This window comes from Sceloporus occidentalis, unplaced genomic scaffold (assembly GCF_023333645.1).
Source record: "Sceloporus occidentalis isolate IW3139 unplaced genomic scaffold, rSceOcc1.0.p SCAF_83, whole genome shotgun sequence".
In the NCBI taxonomy this organism is placed as follows: Eukaryota; Metazoa; Chordata; class Lepidosauria; order Squamata; family Phrynosomatidae; genus Sceloporus; species Sceloporus occidentalis.
In genome coordinates this window covers 14557-30597 of record NW_028317063.1, presented here as the reverse complement: position 1 = coordinate 30597, position 16041 = coordinate 14557, and the positions used below count along the sequence as shown (strand labels likewise).

Below are 16041 nucleotides of genomic sequence, written 5' to 3'. Positions count from 1 at the left end.
CAAGCGGCCTCAGGGCCTCAGCGCCATCCCAGCATTAAAGCCAGAGGACCAAGCTTTACCTCTATACCTTTACTGATATAAGTAACTGCAATGGAGGATCTGGGTGCCCATTGAAACGGCTCAACAAACTCATCAGACTCCTAAGGTTAAGGTGAGTTGACTCAGGACTCAATACACTCATCGGGGCTGATGGACCCAGCATTCAACTCAGTCACCCACTGGACTATCGGACACCCACGATGACTTCAAAACAGCAACTCGACCAAAACACAAGGACCGGATGCACACCTTATCGAACCGACCAATCAATCAACAGAAAAATATTCGCCCTTGTCTGTGGCAGCTGTGTGGCTAATTGGAAATCTCTTACAGCCTCCCAGGTATGATGTCATCAGTCAAGAAACAGGCAGAAACGTAGAATTAGAATATCTAATTTAGTCTCTAGACCTACATACTGTGGATGAGCCTTTCTAATGTATAGCGAGGTCACTTTTTAGGAACTGCGCACGTGAGCTAAAACATGAAACCCCTCCAAGCCGAGATGCACCATCGAGCAGGCTATCTATGTCTCACTCGTTTGAGTTGCATTCTTTATCTTGGGAATCTTTTTGATTCTTCGCAAGCTTTAAGGTGAGCTCGATGATGGACCTCCTTGAACATCATGTCCTATTAATGGTGTGCGGGAAGGTGGACCTGTAACTCTTGGGTTTCTTGGCCTTTTGGCTAAGCTCATATACATACCCAAAAGGAAAAAAAAAGCTTTGTCCTCAGATCTTGAGGGCAGACAGGTTCTTGAAGCCAAAATCATACTTGGTGTACCCTGATTTGATCTACTGTTGGCCTTGGAATATGCAACTTTTCATATCATAGCCGGGGCAGATAAGACCACCAATGACATGATGGACCCACTCCTTTTATAACTACTCACTGACTCGCGGATAGAGGGAGAACTTTTTATAACACCAGCCATGGGTTGGTGCTGCTATGGTACAATTCACATCCACTTGCTCTATTTTCAGTTGTTTTGGGGTTTTTTTGTTTCCATTGTGGAGCTGGGTCATCGAAGACTTGGTTTTGGTGAGGAGAAGTTGGCTGTGCCTTTTGGCTGCCATCCTTCTTTGATGGGATCCTCAGCCTTTGGCCAAAGAGGGAAAGTAGGGTCTGCATTTCCCCACGTAGGGAGGGCAGCCCCAGAAAAGGAAGAATCGGGATCTGGTATCCACTGCAGCTCTACCACTTTTAGTGCCAGGTTGGATTATAGAATCGCCCTCCTTATTATTTTTATTTATTCAGTTGTCATTATGGAAGAAAAAAGGCCTTTTTTCCCCCGAAAAGGGCAGACAAGCTCGGCCAATTGGTTTTATTCCCAATATCGCTGTACATCTATAATAAAAGGTAGAACATATTTAATATGTCACCCCGCAAAGTTCGTTGTATTAATTCCTTTGCGTCTTTGGAGGCATCGGGTGCTACGATGGGTTTTTTCTTCTCTATCTCCCATGGGAAGGTTGTCATTCTCACCTGATGTTGATGAAGCTGGCAGTGGACAGATGGACACGATGGGCCAAAGTTTCCAGCAGTCGAGACCCATTTTGCCGGCTCAGGGGCCTGAAGAAAAAGGGAGAGGGGTGGAGGTCAGCCCAGGGCTGTGGCCCTTCTCAGGATACTAACCAGCTTAAAAAAAACGGGTACGGATTCTAGACATTTGGAACATGGAGAAAAATGTGTTTGGTTCCTAGTTCTTCCATTAAACTAACTTTATCACCCCTGCTCTTTCATCTTACTGTCCATAATGCCTTTAGAAGAAGACAATCAATTGTCCTGGTGGAAGCTTCAGGGATTTTAGCTCATTCTACGGTGCCAGTGTCTACAGTGATTTGGACCCATTTTCTGCACTATTAACCCACGATAGGTATATGAAATTTTTTTTATCAGTCCTGAATCCTACGCAGACAATATTAACAGTCCTTTTTTTTTTCAATTAACTTTTCATTAATGCCGTATTTTATTATCTACAGTAGGAGTTGTTATACGGATTGTGCATCACTCATATTTAATTGCTGCCACTCCGTATACGCACACCTGGGAACTCTCAGGGGTTTTGCCCCCAGTCTCTGGGTGAAGGGGCAGATTCTCAGGGTCACAGGTTTTTATTTTCCCCTCCGCTGGGTTCATATATAAGACTCCCAATTGCTGTTTTTGAGAACAGTATATTATGGTTCATATCCCTGCTAGAATGCAGGTGTATCACCTAAATTGATCTTTAAATAATCACAAATTATGGATTCCATGAGGACCGGGATTAAAGCCATTTACTTAACCTCATTTGAGGAGTTGCTACATAGAACCTGCATGACCGGCCATTAAAGGGTTAATATTTAAATAGTCTCAGGGTCAACTAATTCAGAAAGTTCCCAGGTACACAAATTATCATCATAATAACTTCATAAAAGAACGCACACGGCTATAAGCAATGCCTAACACTCGCGCACACTCGCGCACACTCACGCACACTCACTCACACTCCGCCAAACCAGGTTACTTCCAGCTCAGGCTGACAATAGGATTCCAATGTAATTTGCACTAAGGGATCACAAGGAACAAACAAAAACCTTGCATAAAACATCCCACCAACGCCTTTTCTGCCTTTGGCGGATGTTAGAACTTTAAAATACAAACGCTACGTTAACAATAAGAGAACGTACTCACTCCTGAGCCATGAGGATCCCTTTCAAATCGTACGTATTGTTACTGCCTCTTAACAATATATCCAACAGGTAGCTGTATTGTTATCTTAGTGAGGGGTTAATTGGAATGCCTGTGGTTGGCATCCCGTGGCACCCCCTATAACGTCTTATAAGATGTTACAAATGGTGCATTAATCAGATAAACAAACATTCCAAACATGCACAACATTAAATTCCATCAGTATCCTAAATAAGCACAAATAAAGGGTTAATCAACACTGTGGTCATATCATGTGAGGGGCACCGCAGCTCACTGGCACAGGGATTGTAATAAAGGGATGCTTGGTGCCCATGTCATCTCTATATGGAGCTTTCTCCATCTGCGGCTCCTCTGCTCACCTATTGGTCGGTAATCTGAGAGGAGCCGCACCAGGACCAGCCCCTGAGCTTCTCCAGATGGAGGAGCTGCTGCTTAAGTCACCTATATGGTAGGGCTGGCCATGGGTATCCCCTACGTGACATCAGAGATTGCATCAAGCGCTGACTTCATAATACGACAGCATCAGTATCAGAAAACAAGGGAATGAAAAGGTCAAGAGAGTTGAGTTAGGCTTAGGGCTGGTATCAAGTCTGGGCCACGTTTACTAATCATGGCCCCCTTGCCAGCTTCTACAGTCTACAGTTCAGATCACAGTTTATGACCTGAAGAGGTTTTACACAGACCTTTAATAATACTGAACGCGCCACACAAGGCTCTCAGCACTTTTCCAGACCACGGGTTAATTGCTGAGCCCGCTGGGTTAATATATTTAGATGTAAATGTGGCCAGTTAAACCCCGTACCCTGTCTATTCTACTCTCCATCATAATTAATAAGCATGGGGCAGGTTAATGACTCTAATGCGGAGGAGGAGGCTCACTTGTGGTCGGTGGCGATGTATCCCACGTCTTCCTTCGCGTTGCTGGAGCTCTGGGTGGGAAAGCTGCCCTCCTTCTCGTGGTAACTTTTCCTCTCCATGGATTTCTCTCCCCGCGCTTCGTTGATGGCCTCCAGCAGGTTCTCGTACCGCTCCGTCTTCTTCTGGATATTTGGTTCTAGGTGTATGCTGCTAGTGGGAACCTCTGGGCTTGCGATACCTTCAACATCCAGGCTCAGTTGCCCGGCACTCAGCGTAGTGGTGGCAGTAGCAGTGTCTGGGCTTTTGAGGGGGACATCAGGGGCAGAAAACTGGGGGTCCGACTCGGCCGTATGCTGCATTTCTCCTTCAGAGACCTTTGAGAATTCAGAGACACTATTACCAGTGACGCTAGGGAGTTATTCACTAAGCCAGAAACCATCACATAACTATATGTATGAAACCTGGTTTCAAAGAGACTGTGGCCCGCAGCGGCCGCAGAGGCAAATTTGCTTTTGCCGTTGATCTACAAATTCCCTCAACTGGTATAAATTTTAATTTCTACATCCATTGATATCTTTACTTACCCGCTTTGGTGGGGTCCTCTCCGCATTTCTTGCCCCTGTAAAAATAAGGAAATTGGTATTAAACCATTTCCTACTATGTTTTATCGACCTTTAAGGGAGGAACAGTTATTTTGTTTTCAGCAGTTTTGCATGAAAATGTGTATTTGTTAAAAAAGAAAAAAATAATAATTTCCATGAAACACGAAGGGATCACCGCCCCTGCCAAAAAGCTTCCATTACAGATGTTTTTGCCAAAAGCCATTGCTCGTTGTACCGGTCGGGTTAGTAAGCATTGAGCCTTGGGGCTATACAGTCAGTCATTATCTTAGCTCGGGCCCCAGCTGGACCGCTGTTCCTGATCTTTATGGAAGAGCTGAACACCAATGGCCATCAAAGGCTATATTCATAAAGGTTCCGAGGCAAAGTTCTAAATGGGGAGTAGTCCCCACCAATAGAATGTTCCTAATCATCCCGCGTCTAATACCTCGGAACCGGAACGTTATTTATTAATAAGGCTGATCATGTCTAGGTTTTGGAACCGAAGTGTTTTCAGTAGAAACCAAGAATGAAGTCTCTCTCTCTCCCCTTCATGAAAGAGGCTTAAAAATAGAAGCAGGAGCTCAGAAAATTGCTAAGAAAACAAAAATCTAATTGAAAATTAAATAGAGAAAAATCTATTTGTATCTTTCCCCCAGTTTATCAGTTTTTCTCTATAAACTCACCGGGGTACGGCTGGGGTTCTGCCTGAATGAGCTGAAGGAGAGAAGACAGCTGTTCCAATTGTGTTTCACTCAACTGTCTTAAGTCTACACCATATTTCTCCAGGACGCCCGCCAAGCTCAGGGCATCCTCGACACCTTGCGTTTCTGGAACGGCTCGAGGGTCTGGTATGTTCTGGATCCCAGATGAACCTGCAGACGACAGATAATATCTTTAATTCGCTTGGAACAGCATGGGAATCTTAAACAGACGTCAACCGACTAAATCACGCGTTTTAGTCGCCTTGTCGGCAGAACTCAGGATTAATTCGATGCTCAAAACAATTAACAAAATTCTTACCTTGTTCTCACCTCCAGCAGGTGTCGTAAAGACAAAGTACTGCTTCTACCAGTTTCTCTGATAAAATGCAATATTATCGAAGACATCAGAGAAGCATGTCCCTGGTGCCCGTGAACCGACTCGGAGAAATAACCGGACTTACCTCTCAATGTCCTGGCCGCCTCAGCTCTGCTCTCCGGTTGAGGATCTTGATTATCTTCCGATATCTGGTTTGTTCCTTCAAGTTCTTCAGAGCTGTCTGCGAGATCCTCAGGTAGATCGTCGTAGACACTTTGACGAGGAATCTTCCTCCTTAATTCGGACCAGGAATGGTGGCTTTCAGTAGGCAAATGAATAGTCAGAGGAACTTCTGGTCCTCCCTGGTATCTCCCATAAATGAGTCTCCTGGACCCCTCTGGTCTGTTATAAGGGGAACTGAAGGTCCTTGATGGGTTCCTCAGTCGAGGTGTCTCTTGGTAAGCAAACTGCGAGCAAAGGAGAAATGAGCGAGCAGAGTCAGCCGTTACCCTTGGGATTTAGCTTATCTTCGAAGAACCAGACAAGGACAGTTATAGGGGTTCCAGCGTACTCATGGGCACATCTTACCTGTGAGTTGGGTGTCTGGGAGCTCAGGAGGAAGTAGGTCAGGTAACGATCCACCATCGGGGGAATGTTCTGCTTCACGCTGACCGGAAGCCTGTGTTGCTGAAGAGCAGGTTCTTGGGGTGCGGAGGGCAGCCTAGCTCTAAAATACTGCAGCTTCTCGGACGGCCCGGTCCATTTCTGCGCCGGGGTCTGGGCGACTCCTGTAAGACGCTGGGCTGTCCGTCCAGGAGCGTGCGCCATTAAAGACCTGAAACAAAACCACAGAAGAGGGGGAAAAAAGACTAAGATGTCATCAGCACTGAAGATAAAACTGTGACATGACATCATACCGTGGGACAACTATTATAATGTTGCACAGTGTCACGGTATAGGTGATTCCATAGGGGTGTTTTTGTAACATTACAGATGCATGTCTAATCACCTTATAATCAATGTATAGGAGGTGCACTCAGAAAAACGCTAGAATATACACATAATAAGCCCCAAAAATATACGTTATTAATACATTATAATACACATTACAGTATACAGGTATATTCAGATCCTTAACCTTTCGGCATAATAGCCTCTGTCAAGGGTTATTGGTGTATTTCTGCACCTCCTATACATTGACTATATTTTGATTGTTAGCTGTTGGGCGCAGGTTGGAGTGCTTGGCGCGAATTCCAATACGTTTGTACGTTTATTCTGTGCGTTCTTTCTTTGGCCTGCCATCTTTCATGCTTGTATACCGTGTTTGTCTAATCTTGTTTATGTCATGATGACTGGATATGGAACACGCGGGCCGTCGTCGTGATATGGAGATGATTTTGATAACGACGAGTCTTGTGCCATCAGAGAGAGAGAGATGCGAGAGCGCGGGGGGGGGGGGGATGTGACCGTCGGTCCTCCTGATGAAGGCATCTAATCAGTAACTGTCTCTTTGTTATTCAACCGAACGCCCGCCGCACGCTTTAGTGTTTAATCGAGACGCGCCGTGTATCATTTGTATAACGCTCATGAGGTTATTCCAGCTCATATTAAATCTGCGTTTGTTTCTGGTTACCCTGGTGATAGAATCCTTCAAATCTTCCTTAACAATCTACAAATATAGCCGTGGCTGAGGGTACTGAGGATTCACCTCCCCGCCTGGCACCCGCGGCGCCCATAAACAATAAATGTTCTATTGATACTCGAGATGAAGAGCGTCTGCCCCATCCGCCTCACGTCTCTCGATGTACGATGCGCCTCTTACCTTTCCTCATCCAGCACATCCAGGGGGTCCAGGGGTCTGTACTGCGGGATTCTTCCAATCTGGTGAGCCAGGACCCTCTGTGTCATGTCATCCCTCCACGAGAGCCCTGCGGCCGTAGAGAGAGGAGGTTTATAGCTCATATTCTCCATGCCCCATGGACCATACATGGTCCTCCACTCATCCTGATCTTTATAACTGAGGGCACCTTGGACTTGGCTCTCCGTTCGTTGCCTATTTGTATACCTTTTGCTGTAAGCTGGCGTAGCACCCCCTGAAGCTGTTGCAATGTGCCAGGCGTCACCTGGAACTGGCCAACGTCCCTCTCCGAGCGCTCCCTGCACTGGCCAAATAAACCATCTAGAAGCAGAAAGGATGGACATCGACGCCATGATGTCAGAGGGACGAAACATCGCAAAGATTCACATATATTGGCTTTTCATCTATTGGGTTTTACATCCAACACATAATTACCGTCACCGCATGTCGCACCGCAACGAGTTAAAGATTCTGGAGCCAAAAATATAACCCTGGCCTGGTTGGTTGTGGTTCATGTAATCTTTTGAAACAGGACTAACTGGTACGAGATGCACCACGCCAATGCTAAGCCCCAGGATATGACATCATATCCCAACACGCTGCATTGTCTGTATCGGGTGATCTGTCTCGTCCAGCATGCAGGAAGTGACATCACATCCATTTCCTGCATGCTGGATCAGTCTGCACGGAGGGAGAGAGACAAAGACAAGCTGTTTGGGGGCTAAGATGGCACAGAGAAGCTGTTTGGGGATACATTTAGCACCGTGGGACATGTTGCTTGGTGAAGTTGTAGTGCGGCCACTGTGGTTTTTTAGTTAAGTCCTTGGGGCCAACCCATGGGAGCTTCTCCCATAGAAGGGCCGAGCTGACGCTGTATCAAGTTAAAATAAGACGGAACCTTCCCTTTGATATCGGAATTTTGTGCACGGTGGATACACTTACCTTGGACACAGACTTCGTCTTTAGAACACAGTCTCAAGTCAAAGAGACAACCTGCGGAGAGGACAGAGACATTTCAAAACAGGGGCATAAAGAGAACCCCATTTGGGAATCACGGACTGTATTCTGCTATCCCCCATAAGAGACCGCAGAGGACATAATAACCATAAAAATAAAAGACAACCCCCCCCCAAAAAAACTGTACAAGTTCCAGGAGCGTCGGCAGGAGAGAGAGAGACAGCTGTGTGACTGCGAGACATGAATCATTCAGCTTCCCCGCCACTCTCTGCATCCTATTTCTGCCCTGCCACAAAGATTCATTATCCCCATCTGGAGGCTGCCGCCCTCCCCATACGTGTTCAGCGCTCGGCTCCGAGCCACGGTATTAACCCCTTCATTCCCGCAGCCGCAGAGACAGGTTTATCGCGCAGTTCATAAGCGTTACAAGCATCCAGGAATCAATATTCATCGAATATCAAATCAAATCATCGGGAGAGCTTAATGTAAATTAAAAGTCGGGTAACCATTGGCTACAGCTGCTGCTGTACTACCACACTCATCATCCTTAGCCAGGAAAAGATGGGAGTTGCAGTCCATCACATTTTGGATATATTATATATTATATATTCAATCAATATTCTGTATATATTAATAATGACAGCTGTAGGGGATTCCGGGAACATTGAGTCTCCTGGTACCCCTAGGTCTAGAATCCTTGGAATAATTGCCCCAGGGGTACCTATAGGAAGCAGAAGCTATACCATACCATAGAGTGTTTAAAACTAAAGGTGGTTAAGCAGGCTGTTGACAATGCATAGAACACGTATGACGATATAAAACACGCAGACGAGCCTTTAATGTAAAATATTCCGGTTTGTGTTTCCGACGAGGGCTGAAGGGGCTCGAGTTACTAAACGCAGCGGAGCCTCTCCATCTCCCCGCTTGACGCGGATGAGATTCGCCTCTCTGACGTCAGTCTCTGATCATTAAATGAATTCTCCACCAACGTCAAGTCGCATAAAGCAGATGGAGAGATGCCGGGGGGGGGGGGGGCTGGTTCAAGATCTGACGTCTGTTTTATTATTTCATTTGACATCAAACATCATCTGCTTTCAAAAATAAATAATCACCCGGCAGGGACCATCGCAGATATCCGAATGCGTTACAAGGTTCTAATAACACAGATTCCGCAAAACGTTCCTTGTCGGAGGTAAAAATAGTCATCGTCACCTGTGTTCAAGCAGGGATTTCAGCTGGGGTAAAGTAGTGAGAAAAAGGACAAATTTGGGATGCTGAGAATCTGCCCGTCTCCCTGAGACTGGGGGTAAAAACCTAGCGACTCGGGGGCAAACCCTGAGATATTCTGCTTGCTTTGTTGTTGTTTTTGGCCCCAGCTTTATATAAGAGGCTGCATCTGCTTGCTATAAAGGGGTTATAAATATAGCTCTGTCTATGAATATTGTATCGACGTAGTTATGGAAATGAGACTCTGCTGCATTATTTAATGTGACGGGGGACGGAATCAGCGCCCGACGATCTGCCATCGGATAATTAGCGCAGCGGCACACGGCGGCCCCCGATACGAGCGTTTGGGTAAAGGGCAGTTGGGTTGTTGACGTGAGATGAGTCACGGGGAGAGGGGGTGGAAGAGCGAAGGCAACGTCACGGGCTGATTCATCATACATTTCACATACAACATGGACAAGCGGAAGCCCCCCAGAGACGGGCGACAGATAGGAGCTCTATCGTCAGAATGGGGGGGGTTAAGGAGACCCCTGAGGAATACATGTCTGAAATGTTCCTTTCTTCTGGAGGGATGGGGTTGTGGGTCCTTCATGACGAGCCCCAGAGGAGAGGACAATGAATAAGCCAAGTTCAGGTTTGCCACTGATTATAAAATGATAGAAGCGCAAAGCAGGCCAATGTCTGACCCGCTCCAGGCCCGGCTTTAAATCAGTTCATCAATTAACCCCGGATCAATTCACTGCTACTGAATTTAGGCTCTGAAGACTTGTCACCCACTGACCGAGTTTGCCCTTCCCCTCCAGTCCTTGTTCTCTCCTTTCCTTCCGATATTTCTTCCCTCCTTCACGCATTTCTAGATATCACAGCTATTGCCGAACCTAAACCGTATCGCTGGATTTAATCTCATTTGTTTTTATTGCAGTCTTTTGGGTAAATTGTATTCAGTTGTGAAGCGGGTGTTTATACGAATCCTGTACACGGCAGGGAATCGGCACAACTGGAACGCGCTGGATCACCAGGACCATCCGTGGCACAGAGGACAATGTACACGCGCATGGACACAGCTGCATATCTACAACTATATATATATATACACACACACACACACACATTACCGTTCAAAAGTGTGGGGTCACTCAGCTGATTTCATGGAAAAGAAGGACATATCTGGCTATAACATAATTACAAAAAGGTTTCTAACTATTAATTAATATTAGTCTTTTCAACTTGGATCAGTGAAAACAATGTGCCATTGGAACACAGGAGTGATGGGAGTGATAAAGGGCCATTGGAACACAGGAGTGATGGGAGTGATAAAGGGCCATTGGAACACAGGAATGATGGGAGTGATAAAGGGCCATTGGAACACAGGAGTGATGGGAGTGATAAAGGGCTATTGGAACACAGGAGTGATGGGAGTGATAAAGGGCCATTGGAACACAGGAGTGATGGGAGTGATAAAGGGCCATTGGAACACAGGAGTGATGGGAGTGATAAAGGGCCATTGGAACACAGGAGTGATGGGAGTGATAAAGGGCCATTGGAACACAGGAGTGATGGGAGTCATAAAGGGCCATTGGAACACAGGAGTGATGGGAGTGATAAAGGGTCTCTGTACGGCTATGAAGAGATTCCGTTTAAAATCAGCCGTTTCCAGCTACAATAGTCATTTACAACATTAACCCCGTCTGCGCTGGATTTCTGATCCATTTTGTGTTATTTTACTGGACAAAATAAACTTTTCTTTCAAAAACAAGGAAATTTGTAATTGACCCCAAACTTTTGAACAGTGGTTTATATTTATATTTACTTCTGATGGAAGTGCCCAGTATTGTACTGCCTGTGACCCCAATCACAAACATTTCTCATTCCTTGGCTCGCCATAACTATTCTGTCACATTCCTCGTGAGTACTTTTTACTTCCTGATAAACACAGATATCCCCCCAGGGGCCACACAAACGTCATTCATCATTACCAACGAGGGTCCAACATTCATTCTGGAGAACAGGGACGCGCTTACCCACTTTATTAACACAACCAGAGCCTCTAATACGGCAGCGGCAGATTCTGAACAATCATCTATCCTTCTTCAGCAATATTCAGACGGACCGGCAGGAACCCCAATTACCCTTTGCTCCCGCTGCCAGGCTTGGGGTAACTGGTACCCCATGTAATAATTCAAAATGGGATCCAAAAATCATAAAAAATGATAAAATCAGGTTAGAAAAATCGCCAATCAAAACCTTATTAATGAGAGTTAAAAAATAAATTAAATGCCTGAAAAATGGGTATTAAATGTTTAATTTGATAATAAGGGATATAGTAATATTTAAATTATGTTTTATCTGCAGCTTAAATTACTGTATACAGCGCTGGGGGGGTTATTACTGTATACAGCGCTGGGGGTTATATTACTGTATACAGCGCTGGTGGGTTATATTACTGTATACAGCGCTGGGGGTTATATTACTGTATACAGCGCTGGGGGTTATATTACTGTATACAGCGCGGGGGGTTATTACTGTATACAGCGCTGGGGGGTTATATTACTGTATACAGCGCTGGGGGGGTTATTACTGTATACAGCGCTGGGGGGTTATATTACTGTATACAGCGCTGGGGAGTTATATTACTGTATACAGCGCTGGGGGGTTATATTACTGTATACAGCGCTGGGGGGTTATTACTGTATACAGCGCTGGGGGTTATATTACTGTATACAGCGCTGGGGGTTATATTACTGTATACAGCGCTGGGGGTTATATTACTGTATACAGTGCTGGGGGTTATATTACTGTATACAGCGCTGGGGGTTATATTACTGTATACAGCGCTGGGGGGTTATATTACTGTATACAGCGCTGGGGGTTATATAACTGTATACAGTGTTGGGGGTTATTACTGTATACAGCGCTGGGGGTTATATTACTGTATACAGCGCAGGGGGGTTATATTACGGTATACAGTGTTGGGGGTTATTACTGTATACAGCGCTGGGGGTTATATTACTGTATACAGCGCTGGGGGTTATATTACTGTATACAGCACTGGGGGTTATATTACTGTATAGAGCGCTGGGTGGTTATTACTGTATACAGCGCCTGGGGTTCTTACTGTATACAGCCTTGGGGGGTTATTACTGTATACAGATTTGGGGGGTGATTACTGTATACAGCCTTGGGGGGTTATTACTGTATACAGATTTGGGGGGTTATTACTGTATACAGTGCTGGGGGTTATATTACTGTATACAGCGCTGGGGGTTTTATTACTGTATACAGTGCCGGGGTTATATTACTGTATACAGCGCTGGGGGGTTATATTACTGTATACAGCGCTGGGGGGTTATATTACTGTATACAGCGCTGGGGGGTTATATTACTGTATACAGTGCTGGGGGTTATATTACTGTATACAGCGCTGGGGTTTTTATTACTGTATACAGTGCCGGGGGGGTTATATTACTGTATACAGCACTGGGGGGTTATATTACTGTATACAGCGCTGGGGGGTTATATTACTGTATACAGCGCTGGGGGTTATATAACTGTATACAGTGTTGGGGGTTATTACTGTATACAGCGCTGGGGGTTATATTACTGTATACAGCGCTGGGGGTTATATTACTGTATACAGTGCTGGGGGTTATATTACTGTATAGAGCGCTGGGTGGTTATTACTGTATACAGCGCTGGGGTTCTTACTGTATACAGCCTTGGGGGGTTATTACTGTATACAGATTTGGGGGGTTATTACTGTATACAGAGCTGGGGGGTTATTACTGTATACAGATTTGGGGGGTTATTACTGTATACAGCCTTGGGGGGTTATTACTGTATACAGAGCTGGAGGTTATGCTGAAGGGATTGGCTTTAAACTTTCATATTTATTTACTTACTTAATGTGAGACTTGAACCCTGATCCAATAATTTTTTTATTTGTTAGCTTTGAGACAGGGATGCTGAGTGGGTTCAACATCAATCAAAACAAGTTTGTGCATCTGCAGCATAAATGATCTCACAGGTAAAACGAGCCAAACCATGTAATGGGTATGACGTCGGCAGCGATGATAGAAATAGTGGAGATATATATTTTTCGTTAATGGAGACACGCGGTTAATCTAATTTGTAATGACTGATGTGGTCGATCCGTTGGCTAAAACAGAAGCCCTCCGGAAAAAGCGTGAATGCTCGTTCTCAATTTATGTGCTTACGATTGTAACCTATATACGGGATGTATACACAGTGGGTGATAATCTTGGGTCAATGTAACAAAATATTGTTCTCTTCCAATGTCTCAAACTATGACATGAAAGGCTGTTCTACGTCTATAATAACTTAACTTCTTATTTAAAATATTTATATAGTTCCTGATATAGTGTTTTTGTATATATAAGGTATAAGGTACATACAGATGCTGTTCTACGAGCAGATATCAGAGATATATACACTGATATATTTACAGGAGATATATATATATACAGTATTATATATACACACACACCTATATATATATATATATATATATACACACCTACATTGTAAATGATAAAATAAGATCCTCCTTATGGGTCCACAGCAGCGAAGCAATATTGCCAATTAAATGTAATAACACTCGCATGGGGAGCTTAAATTCGGAACCCGGTGACATCTTAATCCGGTTCTAAAGCTGCTAGAAAGACATCTGCCTGATGGGTCCCCTAAGGAAATACCTAATGTCGTTACACAGCATTTCCGAAATTCACCCAAATAAAAATAACAATAATAATAAACTCCAGAAACAGCCGTGCAATTCTAGAAACGTACATCATCAACAGCGCTAGAAAAGGAAAAAAAATCTCAATAATAACCGATTTCTAAAAAAACGATGGAGATCGGAACACAGAACGGATGATATACGGGAGCTCTTCCAGAAACAAGAATAGCAACAGAGATCAATCACTTCTCCAGCCCATAACTCGATTTTCAGGACTAAATCCGTCTCTCCTTATATTAACTCTTTCAGCATCACGAGAACCAAACCCAAGCATGGAAAGGGTTAATCCTCACAAACAATTATAGCATTTCAGCCCCCCCCCCCAAAAAAAGGAGAAATCGTCGCTTCTTCTATTACACGTTTTCTGAAGACCTCGACATGATTTTTTTAGTACGCTTCAGGGTCTGTTGCTAACACCAAGACGCGCCGTTTGGGGTGATAAAAGGCGATATTTATGATGTTTGCTAATACAGCAACATTACGGTAACCAATCACCATTATCCGCTCACATCTGTTGCAAAGCAATTTCCCCCACCAGGAATACGATTCTTCCGAAGTAAATAAAAATGTTTGGGGTTTTTTTTTTTTTACGGCTGGGAACATTTTAATTTTATTTGTAAAAAAAAAATATAAGAAATATGATGAAATCAAGGGTTTGGATCTGTAATTGTAAATATTTTGCCCCCCATGTAACACAACAAACAGACTCTTATTGGTACAAATAGAACGATACATGTTAAAAATCACTGAATTACAATATAACGCCCCAAAAACCACCTTTTCTAATATTCACCAAAATTGCATTCACAAAGTGCTTATTAAAATAATAATCCTCCGGAAATCGCCTCCTTTTGTTCATCCGATCGAAACGCTGCCTTGAGTGACATTTTGATTGCGTCCACAGTCCCTGGAGTAAAATCGGCTCGTTTCACCTTAAAATGTATATCCAACGCTCCTGAGATTTACCATTTCCTGGCGTCACCAAAATTTGCCGCCGGGCAGGTTGGTACTTAGTGCACCGCGGGGGGGGGGGGAATAAACGGCTCTGCCCAGGGTTGCCACTTTGGCTACAATGTATCCAGCAAAACCGTATTCCCATAAACTATGTGGAACCTTATATGTAACAACAATAATTAATGATAATAATAATAATGATAATAAATAATATTGAAATTGATAATATTGATAATAATAATGATAATTAATAATATTGTAAGCCCTCTTTAGCTCATGTATCAGGTCATCTTAGTCGATCGGTTCTAGTTTATGAGACCCTTTGAATGTATAGACTGTGCTGGGGACATTGCTGGCGTTATATACATAAAAATGAATAATAATGATAATAATAATAACAATAATGATAATAATGATAATAATAATAATAACAATAATGATAATAATAATAATGATAATAATAATAATGTATCCGTTACTTGACAAGGGGCTGTAGTTTAAGTCACTTTCCTTAGATCTCTTTGCTGGGAGTTAATGCCCAGATACATTAATTTGCCCCCCAAAACAGGAAGGGGGAACCTAAGAGGTTCTGCAGCAGCTGACTCTATTTATATAGATCGTCAGGGCTTTAGTCCAGTTAATGCATTGAATACAGGAAGACAGTTTACCCCATAAGGTGCAATTAACCCCAAATCAGGAATGCTTAGACGAGGGAATTAAGGAAATACCCTGTGCCCCCCACCATTTCCCTTTGGACCCCGGAGAGCTCACCGTGATTGCGGGCACCGAGGCTCTTCAAGGGGCCACAGGTGATGAGCATGAAGCAGAGAAGGAGCCCTGCGGAGAGCCTCATTCTGGCGTTGGAGGCCGCCACTGTCTGGGCGATGGGGTGCAGGCCTCAGCCGGTCACAGCTTTCCCTTAGACCGGGGACATAGTCAGTACAGACAGGCCCCCTCTAGACCGCAGGCCACACAGGGCGCCCCCTGCGTTGCTCGGTACCCGAGGAAGAGCTCAACACCTCGGGCAGTGGAGAAGCAGCTTCAGCACCGCGGACAGCAGCCTTCCAACAGCCAGCGGCGACTGC

General features: G+C 44.4%; 1 protein-coding gene across 1 annotated transcript in view; it reads right to left on the bottom strand.

Annotated features, from left to right (window-relative positions):
• The window catches only part of LOC149285139 (receptor-type tyrosine-protein phosphatase-like N), a 28691-nt gene extending 12882 nt beyond the window's left edge, over positions 1 to 15809 (bottom strand). The window contains exons 1-10 of the mRNA XM_089495681.1: positions 15728 to 15809; positions 8005 to 8055; positions 7270 to 7383; positions 7027 to 7132; positions 5793 to 6039; positions 5350 to 5671; positions 4871 to 5059; positions 4170 to 4204; positions 3607 to 3959; positions 1522 to 1608 (exon numbers count right to left, since the gene is read on the bottom strand). Coding sequence (XP_089351807.1) covers positions 1522 to 1608; positions 3607 to 3959; positions 4170 to 4204; positions 4871 to 5059; positions 5350 to 5671; positions 5793 to 6039; positions 7027 to 7132; positions 7270 to 7383; positions 8005 to 8055; positions 15728 to 15809 — 1586 coding nt within the window. The remainder of the gene's footprint in view (positions 1 to 1521; positions 1609 to 3606; positions 3960 to 4169; positions 4205 to 4870; positions 5060 to 5349; positions 5672 to 5792; positions 6040 to 7026; positions 7133 to 7269; positions 7384 to 8004; positions 8056 to 15727) is intronic.
• Positions 15810 to 16041: the final 232 nt, after the last annotated feature.